The sequence below is a fragment of the Eumetopias jubatus genome, unplaced genomic scaffold (assembly GCF_037043125.1).
Source record: "Eumetopias jubatus isolate StellerSeaLion01/CBP00866 unplaced genomic scaffold, mEumJub1_p1.0 scaffold_5, whole genome shotgun sequence".
NCBI lineage: Eukaryota > Metazoa > Chordata > Mammalia > Carnivora > Otariidae > Eumetopias > Eumetopias jubatus.
In genome coordinates this window covers 124,808,750-124,822,155 of record NW_028274811.1, presented here as the reverse complement: position 1 = coordinate 124,822,155, position 13,406 = coordinate 124,808,750, and the positions used below count along the sequence as shown (strand labels likewise).

Here is a 13,406-nt window from a genome sequence, read left to right as displayed (position 1 = left end):
GTTGTAACCCACCCTGCCTGTCTCCTACACTTACCTCATGCCCTATCCATATAAACTATGAACAGTCTTTGAATATGACTGGCTCTTGTGCATTCCAGTATGCTCTTCCTTGTCTCTGGATGGTGGCCAACACTTAGTACAACTCCATTCACTTGGCAGGCTATGTAAGCATTGACCCTTGTGGGGTGCATTGTGACAGACCTGTCTCCTTCATCAGGGAAGAACCTTTTCAGTTTTAAGGATCTAGCTTTTCTCCTTGTGAAAGGAGACATTTTCTTTTTGTAAAAACCTTCATTGAGCCACAAAAATAGAATTGAATATCTCCTTCTTTATGCTACTTCTGTGTTAGTTATATTCCTCTATTATTTTATAACAGCTTTCTTGAGATATTCATACGTACTAAATTTCACAGTTTTCAGGTATACAATTCAGTGAGTGTTAGTATAATCATGGAATTGTGCAACTATTACTACCACCTAATTTTATGACATTTTCCTCCTCCCCCAAAGAAACCTTGCACTCTTTAACTTCCACTTCCTATTCTCTCCTCACTAACCTATCCCTAATTCCTGGCAATCACTAATCTACTTTGTCTCTATGGATTTGTTTGTTCTGGAGATTTCATATCCCTGGAATAGTACAATAAGTGTTCTTTTCATTGATTTCTTTCACATAGTGTAATGTTTTCAAGGTTCATCCATGTTGTAGCATGTATGAGTGCCTCATTTTTATTTCCAGTATTGCCACATTTTTTTTTTTAAAGATTTTATTTATTTATTTGACAGAGAGAGATAACAAGAGAGGGAACACAAGCAGGGGGAGTAGGAGAGGGAGAAGCAGGCTTCCCGCTGAGCAGGGGGCCCGATGCGGGGCTCGATCCCAGGACCCTGGGATCATGACCCGAGCCGAAGGCAGACGCTTAACCGACTGAGCCACCCAGGCGCCCCTTGCCACATTTTTTTTTAAATGCATTCATTAGTTGGATGTCTGCTATGAACATTTGTGTAGAAGTTTTTGTATGGATGCATTTTTTTTGGTTTTGGGGGTTTATATCTAGGAGTGGACTTACTAGGTTATATGATAACTGTGTTCAATATTTTGAGGAACTGTTTTTCAAACTGGCTACACCATTTAAAATCCCACCAGTAGTCTATGAGGAGTCAGTCTTTCACATCCTCACCAATATGTGTTATTGTTCGTCTTATGGTTACAGCTCTCCTAGTGAGTGTGAAGTAATATCTCGTTGTAGTTTTGATTTGCATTTCTCTAAAGAATGAGATGACTTTGAGCATTGTTTCATGTACTTATTGGCCATTTGTATATCTTCTTTGGAGGGATGTCTCTTCAGATCTTTTTCCTGTTTCAATTGGCTTACTTGTCTATTGTTGAGTTATCAGGGTTCTTTATACATTATGGACATAAGTCCCTTATCAGACATATGATTTCCAAATATTTTCCCTCATTCTGTGAGTTGTCCATCACCTTCTTGATGGTGTACTTTGAAGTACAATAACTTTAAATTTTGGTGAAATTGAAGTTATTTTTTCTGTTGTTTGTGCTTTTGGTGTCATAGCTAAGAAGCCTAACTCAAGGTCATGAAGATTTACTCCTGTTTTTTTTCTAAGAGTTTTATAGTTTTTGTTCTTACATTTAGGTCTTTGATACATTTTGAGATCATTTTTGCGTATGATTTACATAGGGCATTCACAACCATGATAAAATGATCATAATTGTGATACAATCATTTGTTTACAAGTGTGTACCTTTCATAGCTTCTGAGCTTATGAAGACAATACCTGTGTCTTCCTTATTTGGGGATTCTTACTGTTTATTAGGTACGGCTTTTATTAAATCTGCCTGTGGCTTCAAATATTTTATCTTGAAGGTACACAGAAAAATTTGAAGAGTAGATATGAAAATAAATAGTTGATAGATATGTCCCCATGTTTTAGAGGGATATATAAACACATTATGGTGTACAAATATGATTGTCTATTATTTTTTCCTCACAGATTTCACTTATTTTCTTTTAAAAACAAGCTTTCATTAGTAGGTGATCTTTATTATCTTCAGTTAAGAAGATATATTTTGAGCACCTACAGTATACTATTAGGTATTACGGATACAAATCAACTAAGACATTGTACTTGTCCTCAAGGATCTTACAGACTAACGGGGACATGGCAAGTAAACAATCTACTTTTGTCCTTTTTTTTTTTTAAAGATTTTTATTTATTTATTTGAGAGAGAGAGAATGAGAGAGAGCACGAGAGGGAAGAGGGTCAGAGGGAGAAGCAGACTCCCCGCCGAGCAGGGAGCCCAATGTGGGACTCGATCCCGGGACTCCAGGATCATGACCTGAGCCAAAGGCAGTCGCTTAACCAACTGAGCCACTCAGGCACCCTGTCCTTTTTTTTTTTTAAGATTTTATTTTATTTTAAAGATTTTATTTATTTGTTTACAGAGAGAGACACAGCGAGAGAGGGAACACAAGCAGGGGGGGTGCGAGAGGGAGAAGCAGGCTTCCCGCCAAGCAGGGAGCCCGATGCGGGGCTCGATCCCAGGACCTTGGGATCATGACCTAAGCCGAAGGCAGACGCTTAACGACTGAGCCACCCAGGCGCCCCAAGATTTCATTTTTAAGTACTCTCTATACCATGTGGGACTTGAACCCACAACCCCAAGATCAAGAGTTGCATGCTCTACCAACTGAGCCAGCCACATGCCCCAAACATCACTTCTTTCTAAACTTCCTTCTCCTCTCTCTCCTGCTTTTAAGTTGTTTCTTTTTATTTTTTTTTCATTTTCAAATTTTTATTTAAATTCTAGTTAGTTAACATACAGGGCAATATTGGTTTCAGGAATAAGATTTAGTGATTCATCACTTACATACAACACTCAGTGCTTGTCATAACAAGTGCCCTCCTTAATATCCATCACCCATTTAGTCCCCCCTACCCACCTCCCTCCATCAACCCTCAGTTTGTTCTCTATCATTAAGAGTCTCTTATGGTTTGTTTCCTTCTTTCTCTCTCTTTTTTTCCCCCTTCCCATAGGTTCATCTGTTTTGTTTCTTAAATTCCACACGAGTGAAATTGTATGGTATTATTTCACTTAGCATAATATATTCTAGCTCTCTCCATGTTGTTGCAAATGCAAGCTTCCATTCTTTTTGATGGCTGAGTAATATTCCATTGTATGTGTACACCACATCTTCTTTATCCATTCATCAGCTGATGGACATTTAGGCTCTTTCTGTAGTTTGGCTATTGTTGATAAAGCTGCTATAAACATCGGGGTGCATGTGTCCCTTTGAATCTGTATTTTTGTATCCTTTGGGTAAATACCTAGTAGTGCAATTGCTGGATCATAGGGTAGTTCTATTTTTAACTTTTTGGGGGGAACCTCCATACTATTTCCCAGAGTGTCTGTACCAGTTCTCATTTCTACCAACAGTGCATGAGGGCTCCCCTTTCTCCACATCCTCTCCACAATCTGTGTTTGTTCTTTAGCAAGAAATTCTCAAGAGCGATTTAAAATACTTGGTTATAGTGGTGGTGGCTTTAGACATCATGGCAAGTATGAAGCGTTAATACTGTGTTTGTTCCATATTTGGTGGGATGAGTAGGATGTATAATTGCCAGAGCTGGAATTGTAGAATTGTCCAAGAGAATCTGTATAGATTGGTTTTTAAGATGTTTCTAATTTTCACTGTCCCTTCGACAGTTGTGAGGTATATACATGCTTTTGCATGTATGGAAAGTTATATTAAATCAGATATGGTATCCATTCTGCAGTGTTGTTAGGTAAAGGATAAAGATATCTTAGTGTCAGGTAAATTTAATAAAAATTTATTATGGCTCAGGCTTCTTTTGTTTTCCCAAATAAGTTAATCCTTTACCTAATTTAACTCATGCTGTGGCACCTTTTGTAGTTAAAGTTAGCAAAGTCTGTACATCTTTAACTAAATAGAAACAGATTGCACAAGAAGTAACTCAATTTTTATTAAACAGATATGAACTCTTAAACATAACTCAACATAGTATAGTACATAACCTATGTCGAAATAATTCTGCACTGCATATCTGAGATACTGAAACTTGGTGAAACCTTTTTATCTCAAGGCATTTTACACCGGGTCTCCCAACAGTTTCTAAAATATGTACTTTAAGGAAAAACCTTTGTAGCCATAGGCTTATAATAATTTCTTACTCATAATGGGTTATAATTATAAAGTACTTTGTCACATTAACTAATTTGGTCGTCACAGCAACTCTGTGCTTTGTTTCCCAAATGAATCATTTTAATAAATACGTATTCTTTGTAGACAGGAGGCTAGGGACTGGAGGCTTTCAGTGGATAATTAATTCAAGTTGTGAAGATTTGGGAATGATATATACATTGTTGCCACTGACATGGTGGAGGTGGGCCTTTTTTTAGGAGTAGGGCAAGTGGTAAAACCCAGGACCTTTGTTTATAGTTGTAAAAGAAAGTCTTTTTAGGGTGGGCGTGAAGGAGTGGGAGGGAGGGGTTTCACTGTAGGGGTTCTAGAAAGCCAGGTTGCTCCTTCTTATTTCTGTTCTAACACTCTCCCATGAACCACCGCCCAACTGGCAAGCCCAACTCCTTTTTTCTTCCGTTCCTGCCTGGAGTGGTTAATGTTGTGGGTAAGGGTTGGGCTCTTGGGCGCCTGGGTGGCTCAGTTGGTTGGGCGGCTGCCTTCGGCTCAGGTCATGATCCTGGAGTCCCGGGATCGAGTCCCGCATCGGGCTCCCTGCTCAGCAGGGGGTCTGCTTCTCCCTCTGACCCCCTTCCCTCTGGTGCTCTCTGTCTCTCATTCTCTCTCTCTCAAATAAATAAATAAAATCTTTAAAAAAAAAAAAAGGGTTGGGCTCTTAATATATATATTGATAAGTAATATATAGAAAAGTACCACTGTAAATAATAAGATTATTGTTAGGCTCTTTAGGTATTAGTATCTTATTTTTTTTTTTTTAAAGATTTTACTTATTTTTTTTGACAGAGAGAGGGAACACAAGCAGGGGGAGTGGGAGAGGGAGAGGCAGGCTTCCCGCCGAGCAGGGAGCCCGATGTGGGGCTCGATCCCACGACCCTGGGATCATGACCTGAGCCGAAGGCAGACGCTTAATGACTGAGCCACCCAGGCGCCCCTGATTTTTTCATTTTTATAAGTGAAAAAGCTAAGGTTCTAGACAACTGAGTGACTTAATGAAGGTTACAAGTGGTGTTAATTGCAGAGTCCTGTCTAGATTTCAAGTCTTCAGAAGTAGCAAATAAGAGCAGAAATACTCAAAATTTTAGGGTATCAGGGAATGATAAGGCATATGTTCATGGTAGCTTTTGAAAATAAATATATCTTTTGGTATAAATCCTGTTGGCTTATTACCTGCATTGTTGTATGGTAAGAAAATTGTCATCTTTGTGTTTATTGATAATGTAATGGATTTTAAAAAATAATATAATTTCTGATAAAATTTAAGAATGACCTATCCTTTTTGAGTTTCTCAGCCTTCACACAAGTATAGAAAGTTATTTAACAACATACTTTTAAGTCATGTTACTGAGAAATGTTCTCCAATGTTCTCCAAGGTTGCCGCTTGCAATAGGGCATAAACTGTTTGAGGGTAATTTAGAGGTGGTTTGGGAATACTACTAATTGAAAGATTGGAACCAGCTGTGAGAATTAGATAGGAAATTGTCTTTCCTTCCTGCAATATTTTAGACCTATAACTTTACATTTTTGGAGGAAGATTTTAAACATTTGATAAATGATTTATTTTGTAGCTTACCTAAAGTTTATTAGAACATTAGGAAATACTCAGGCTTAATACTATGCATCTTTTAAATTTTTTTTTTTTGCTTATGTGGACTTTATGAAAATTCTTTTTTAGCTTTGTTAAAATACACCTAAAATTTATAATCTTAACCATTTTTATTTTTAGTTATTTAAAAATTATTACATTTTATTAAGTTTTTTATTTTAATTCTGGTATAGTTAACATATAGTGCTATATTAGTTTCAGTTGTACTGTATAGTGTGACTCAACAATTCTGTACATTAGTCAGTGCTCATCATATGTATACTCTTTAATCCCCATCACCTGTTTCAACCATCCCCCCCAATCTTCCCCCCCCCAATCTTAACCATCTTTAAATACAGGTCAGTAGTGTTACGTTGTTGTATATTCAGTCTCCAGAACTTTTTTATCTTGTACAGAAACTATACCCATGAAACAATAATTCCCCATTTTCCCTTCTCTCCCAGCTCTGGCAACCACTATTCTACTTTCTATGAATTTGACTACTCTAAATACCTCATAGGAATTGTATAGTATTTTTCTTTTTGTGGCTTGTTTCACTTAGCATAATGCCCTCCAAATTTATCCATGTTGCATTGTCAGAATTTCCTTCCTTTTAAAGAATGAATAATATGCCATTATATATTCCATATATATATATATATATATACATATATACACACATACACACATATATGCATACCTACACCACGTTTTGTTTATTCACACTTTGGTTGCTCCTGTCTTTTGGCTGTTGTCTTACTGCTATGAACATGGGTGTACAAACATCTCTTGGAGAGCCTGCTTTCAGTTCTTTTGGGTATATACACAAAAGTGGAATTGCTGGATCATATTTTAAATTTTTTGAGTTTTCCATAGCAGCTGCCCCATTTCTATCCAGCAGTGTATAAGGGTTCCATTTTTTGTATATCCTTGTCAACATTTCTTTTCTTGTTTTTTTGAATAATAGTCATCCTGTTATTGGTATCTCAGTGTGGTTTTGATTTTCATTTCCCTGATGATTAGTAATGTTGAGTGTCTTTTCATGTACTTGTTGGTCATCTGTATTTCTTCTTTGGAGAAACACCTATTTAGGTCCTGTGCCAATTTTTGAATCAGGTTGTTTTTTGTTATTGTTGAATTGTTGCAGTTTTGTATTTTTGGATATTAACCTCTTATCAGATATATGATTTGCAGACATTTTCTCCCATTCTAGAATTGGCCTCATCACTGCCTTTCCCTTTTCCTGCCCAGCAATTTAAACTCTATCCAGGCAAAAATACTTGCAGCGTCAGGATTTATTTTATTCTCTCCTGGATGCCTTCTACATTCACCTGGGGAACCTCTATTTTTCCAAAGGCATCTCAAGCATCTCTTCTGTAAAGCCTTTTCTGATCACCCTCTACTTCCCCAGGCAGAATGGAATTGAGCACTGAACCCTCTGTGTTCTTCTGTCATAGCATCTGAAACATTTTAGTGTTACCTATTTGTTTACCTGTCAGTTTTGCTTTACTGGATTGAAAGTGTTTGTGAGCAGTGTCTGTGTTGTTAGTCTTTTTAACTGTAGTCCCTGGTGTATGGTGTATAATTAAATAATAAATGTTTTTTTTTAAGAGAATGTGTGATGATGAATAATTATTAAGTCAGTCTATTGGATCTCCAGAGTTATACTAGAATAGACTCTAATTTTGGTTTTCTGTGATACCATACGGGCAACTATTTGCAAAATGGTTTCTGGGAGAATGTAGCACTCCTTTGCAAGTTCCTGGTTGGTAGTCCTCATTCTCTCCACACAATCCATAGCCACTTTGTGTCAGATCTTTGTTACTGGGTAGACTTTTGATTAGGGCTTATAGTACTGTACATATATAACTTTTTAAACTTATGGCAACTTTATCCCAGAAGGGTTATTTCTGATTTGCAAGTCTTTTGAAAATACTTTAAGGGTATATGTCAGATGGAACTGCTCATGTTATTCCAGATATATTTGCTATCCTTGTTATTGAGGGCAAACCAAAGAGCCTGGGAAATAATCCTTTGGTTGGCATTTAAGACCAAACCAAAACAAAAGCTGGTATCTTTCCTCCTTTTCCATTAAGACTAGCTTTTGTTATGAATTCTTATAATAAATGACTTCACTGAAGTCTTGCAGCTTGTGATGTCCCCTGGTGTGAAAATCATGAAAATATTTTACTGTTATAGCAAATTTCACATTTAAGCCATATCCCAAAAAGTCATTAGGAAAAGTTCTGGAAAAAGAACAGTCACCATCAAGTGATATCCTACCAAAAGATGGATTGCTACTATTTTAGATGATTTAGTTGTGCCAGTTATATGGTCTTTTTATGAGTTATGCCCTACATGATTTCCAGTAAAACTTTGATTTTAAATGTAAACAACATTTATTTAAACATTTAATTCACTCCTAATGTAAATAATAAATTGTTCTGTGTTCTTGTAAGTTTTTACTTTAAGTGCCAGAAATTGCCTACATATAGGCACATTGTACATTGAATTCAATGAAATAATTTTCATCCTTCCTCTTAGTGACAGTGTTTTTGTTTTCTGAGTGATGAAAAAGTAATTAGTTATGAAATGAGACACTGACTATAATAGAATCTTCTCTAAGTGAAACATTTGAACTGTTCTCCTGTTTTTTGTAAGAGTACTTAGCACTTCTATGTGAGTTTTTATTGCTTACAAATGTTGTCAACTGCAAAGGGAGCAGTGGCTTACATAATTTAATATAGGGGTAGTCCAGAATTCATTTGTTCGACTTGTAAATTATTTTAGAATTTGTGTTGGAACATTGGTATCTCTGAAATCAAGGTATGTGCAGCCCTTTTCCAAAGTATAGTAAACCATACTGTAACGTCTTGTATTGAAATAAATTGTAAACTCCCCAGCAGTTTTTTTTAGGTTACTGTGAGGTTAGGGTTCCTGTTCAGTGTCTCTCTTTTCCTAATCTTCTTCATTGCACTGTGGTGGTAGTAGACTACAGTGATCTCTGAGATACAGACAGTCTAAAACAAAACTGCCTTTAATTCTCTATACTAGCAACCTTTTTTTTTTTTTTAAAGTAATCTCTACACCCAGAATGGGACTGGAACTCATGACCCCAAGATTAAGAGTCACATGCTCTACCAACTGAGCCAGCCAGGCACCCCTATACTTGCAACTTTACTTTTGGTCTGGGGTATAATCATTTGGTTGTTAAAGTTTTCACTTTTTGAAAACCTCCGTTATCCTTTATTGTCACTTGCCAGGCTGCTCTGATGGATAGCACCTGCTCTCCTTTATGGACATAAACATTAATGTTTGAAAATAAATTAAAAAGTACAATCCAGTGTGATCTACAAGGTAGACATTGGGCCATTAATTAATTCCAAAACACTTTTGTGTTTGTCTGCCATACACCATCTGTTTTGTGGATTGGGGATCCAGAGGTAATAATAGATATACACAATCTTTGAGAAGTGTCCATCTTGCAATTTGGTTACGGAGTGGTGGGGAGGGAGACAGGTCAAAAATTACAATGGATTTTGATAAATTCTGTGATCGAGATAAGGAGAGTTTGTCTCCTTATCTGAGACATGAGAATGCATGGAAGGGTCATTTAACCCAGAGTTTGAAATGTTGAGAAATGCTTCCAGGAAGAGGTCACATCTTCGATTGAGTCTTAAAGGATGAGTAGGAATTAGCCAGTTAAGGAGGAAGGGAAGCCTGGAAATAGACTAAGATGATATGACAGGAGACATAGGAGGTAAGCCTTAGAATAAAGGGTGGCTGTCATTTATTGAGCACCTACTTTGTGCTGAATGCTGCATTATAAGGCTTAAACCACTTGCCTCATAGTAATCTAAAGGGCAGGTGCTATTATCCTCTGTATACAAATGAGGAAATAGAGTTGTAACTCTCCTGCAGTTATGACAGGGTTATTGAGTAGCAGGGCTAGTTTGAAAAACCTAGTTTTTCTCGGGGCATCTAGCTGGCTCAGTTAGACCACACGACTCTTGATCTTGGGGTTGTGAGTTCAAGACCAACATTGGGTGTAGAACTTACTTAAAAAAATAAATAAAAGAAAATGTTAAAAAGAATGTTCAACCTTATAAAAAAATACAAATAAAAACCCTAGCTTTTCTGGCTTCTTGTCGAGGCTGCTTCTTCCCAGGAAAGAACAGTTTCAAGAAGAAGGAAATAAGTAGTTGCCATGCTGTTGAAAGGTCAGTTATGCAGGTTAAGTTCTGAAAAGTGTCCAGGAGCATTTTTGTGACTTGTTTGTTTATTCAAGAGGTATTTACTGAGAGTCTCTTAAGTGCCAAGAACTGTGCTGGGCATTAGGAATAAAAGGGCATGCCAGAGTGGCAGAGGTAGAGGGGTGAAAGGAAGCAGGGACACTTGAATGAAAACTTGTGTAAAGAATCTTGATTGCAAAGGAAAAGATAATGATATAGCAGTAAATATAGGGGAAATTGTGTATGTGTATGTGTTGTCTAATATGGGAAGTACTTTAATTGTTTATGTGCAGAGGAGAAAGAGCCATAGCAGAGGAAGAGTTTATGATGAAGTAAAACTAGTGATTGATTGATTCATCAAGGATGTTAAAGAATGAGGGGAGACAGGGACCAAAGTCTTTTAGATTGCATGTATCTAATTAAGTAGATTGCAGGATGATCCTCACGTAAATTTGTAATGGCCCTAGAATTTTAGTATGATTACCCAGCTCTTGGATAATGGAAACTTGACTAAACATTGAAACTTCATATTCACATGATCACTGTGATTCCTTATGTCTGATTTATGCATCCATCTTTTATCTTCCTCGATTATCCTGGCCATACCTCCTGTCTATCATAGCATTTCTTATATTGCCTGAGAGTGATTGATCTCCCCCTCCTCGACCACATGCTTCTTGGACGGGGGATTGGTAGAGGCTATGTCTGATACTACCCAGCATCTGGAATAGTCTCACTTTAATAAATGCTTTATTGAACCAATGAATCATTGAATGACTCAGTTCCTTATTTGTGTTATTTTTGAGCAGCAGTGTTTTGATTTTTAAACTTTTAAGAGTTAAAAGGTATATATCTACCCTGTACAGATTTTATTTTGTGTAGTTAAGCACTTTAAGTTATGCCCAATTTTCAGTGAAAAGAGGACTTTAAATATTTGGATGCTGAGAGGGCTTACGGTTCCATACAACCTAAAGAGTTTCTTAGTCTTTTCCTTTTTGAGATTGTAGTCTATCTAGAAGTGCAGAAATAAGATACTCTCACAAATTTTATTTCCTGTTTTTTTAAGCTTTATGTAAAAAGCTAGTGATGCAGTTTTTAAAAATTACGTTTCCTGTGAATGTGGCACGTAGTCCGCCACGTTGGATGCTCATTGATGTCATGGAATTTTCTTTTCTCAGAACCCTGTCCAAAAGATCCCTGACTCGCATGAAATAACTCTAAAGCATGGCACTAAAACGGTAAGTTTAAAAAATTTGATTCTTTCCTCTCAGTAACAAGGCTCTCATGGAAAAGTAAACCAGTGATACGTTTGTGTTAAGGCTAATTGCACAATCAACTGATAACACAGAAGCTGTAGGCATTAAAGAAAAAGAAAGATTACATTTCTGTTTAATCAAAATAACCGTTGCGTTTCATTTAAAATAGCAACACTTACTGTTATTGTTGGCTTTAAAACCTTGTTCTTTGATAGAGGAACATTTCAAGTGAAAAAAGAAATGAAACTAAAATACAGTTTTCCTTTTTATGGTGTGGGAAAATTTCTCATTACCCTTAGCTTTATTTCTATATCGTAAAAGGCCTGAGTTCATTTTTTAGATGAACATTGAGATAAGAAATGAATATAAAATAGTAACTGTTTTGCTCTAAGATTATTATTGCTTAGATTTACAGATTCTATTTCTGTATTGTTATATTTATGTTAAAGATTAATAATGTAAAATTTTGAGTTATAACATGAAATCCTTTTCTTGTAAAGCCATTAAAAAAGTAGTAGTTGAATGAATGAAACCTCATGAATGAAAGAATAAAATTACCTTGCTTTCTCTTTTCAACGAAACTGCCTTTTTCTAGATGTCGGATATGTAAAGAAGTAGGAAAATGCATCCTATAATGAGGAAAACATTAGTTAGTAGAAATCGACCGAGAAATGATGGAAATGATAGAATTAATAGAGAAAGATGACGTTCTTCTTGCCGAATTTTTTGCTTTTGAAAATACCATTTTCATAATATTTGTTAGAGTATAGTGGGTTTATTGTTGTTTTAAATGAAGTGAACAATAAATATTTTAAAATGGCTTCGTTTAAAGTTTTACTGTGGTAAATACAGGTTCCTATAACTCACATAAACAAATGCTTTTTGGGGTCATCAATAGATTTAAAGAGTATAAAGTAGCTTGAAACCTAAGTATCTGAGAACTGCTGTTTTAAGAAACCATTTCCATCTGATTTGTGATTTTATATCTACTTTTTATTAAATCAGACTTCTGGTATTTTTCTGAAATTGTGACAGGATTTTACTAATTTTCATGTTTTTAAGTAAATTAGGAAAGGAACTGTAGACAGTTTGTACTTAAACAGAAGATTCCCTATCATTTAGTTCAGAGATTTTTTTTTTTTAAGACTTTATTTATTTGACAGAGAGACACAGCGAGAGCAGGAACACAAGCAGGGCGAGTGGGAGAGGGAGAAGCAGGCTTCCCGCTGAGCAGGGAGCCCGATGTGGGGCTCGATCTCAGGACCCTGGGATCATGATCTGAGCTGAAGGCAGCTGCTTAACTGACTGAGCCACCCAGGCGCCGCAGTTCAGAGATTTTTACGAGTGTTCATGAGTTTTACACGTTTTATTTAAATATTTCTATTTTTTAATTTAATTTTATCTTTTAAAGAATTATAATTAAAAACATAGTACCCACTTGTTTTGCACATTAAAAAATCAATTAGAGCTTCCTTTTTTTAAAAAAAAAGGTTTATTTAATTATTAGAGAGAGCACGCATGAGTGGTGGGGGGAGGGGCAGAGGGAGAGGGAGAAATGGACTCCTGTTGAGTGGGGAGCCCTCCTGAGTGGGGAGCCCTCCGCAGGGCTCGATCCTAGGATCCCAAGATCATCCTGGGATAATCCTAAAATCATCCAGAGATTATGACCTGAGCTGAAGGCCGACCAGTGATTCCCTGGAAGTTGCAAGTTGCTGGCTCCAAACAGCCCTTTCTCTTTCCCCAAGGAGGACTCAAGGAAGATGACTACGGCTAGTCATCAGTTCTCCTACCCTGACTGTAGGCCTCTGCCCCTGGGTTCTCCATGCTGGTAATTGCAGCGAGGGAGTGGAGTTTACACCCTTGAGGGGAGGACAGGCACAGAATAGACAAACCACAAATGAATTTGCAGTTTCAGATTGTATTGTAATGGGATGAACACTGGTGCAGTTAGTCCCATCAGGAGGAGGACACCTCTTTAATTCTAACAGGAGGGTAGAAGGATAGAGTGGGCATGGACGCACTTTTGTTTGTAGTTGGTAGTAGCAGAAGTCACTTCCTAAACTTCAAAAGCTACTGTTTATTTTTATTATTTTTAT

The 13,406-nt window shown here is 36.8% G+C and overlaps 1 protein-coding gene across 3 annotated transcripts in view; it reads left to right on the top strand.

Annotated features, from left to right (window-relative positions):
- WDR70 (WD repeat domain 70) overlaps positions 1 to 13,406 on the top strand; it is a 290,485-nt gene that overhangs the window by 43,535 nt on the left and 233,544 nt on the right. For all 3 annotated transcript variants that reach the window (XM_028098034.2, XM_088023519.1, XM_088023520.1), the window contains one exon: positions 11,233 to 11,292. In XM_028098034.2, the coding sequence (XP_027953835.1) occupies positions 11,233 to 11,292 (60 nt within the window). The remainder of the gene's footprint in view (positions 1 to 11,232; positions 11,293 to 13,406) is intronic.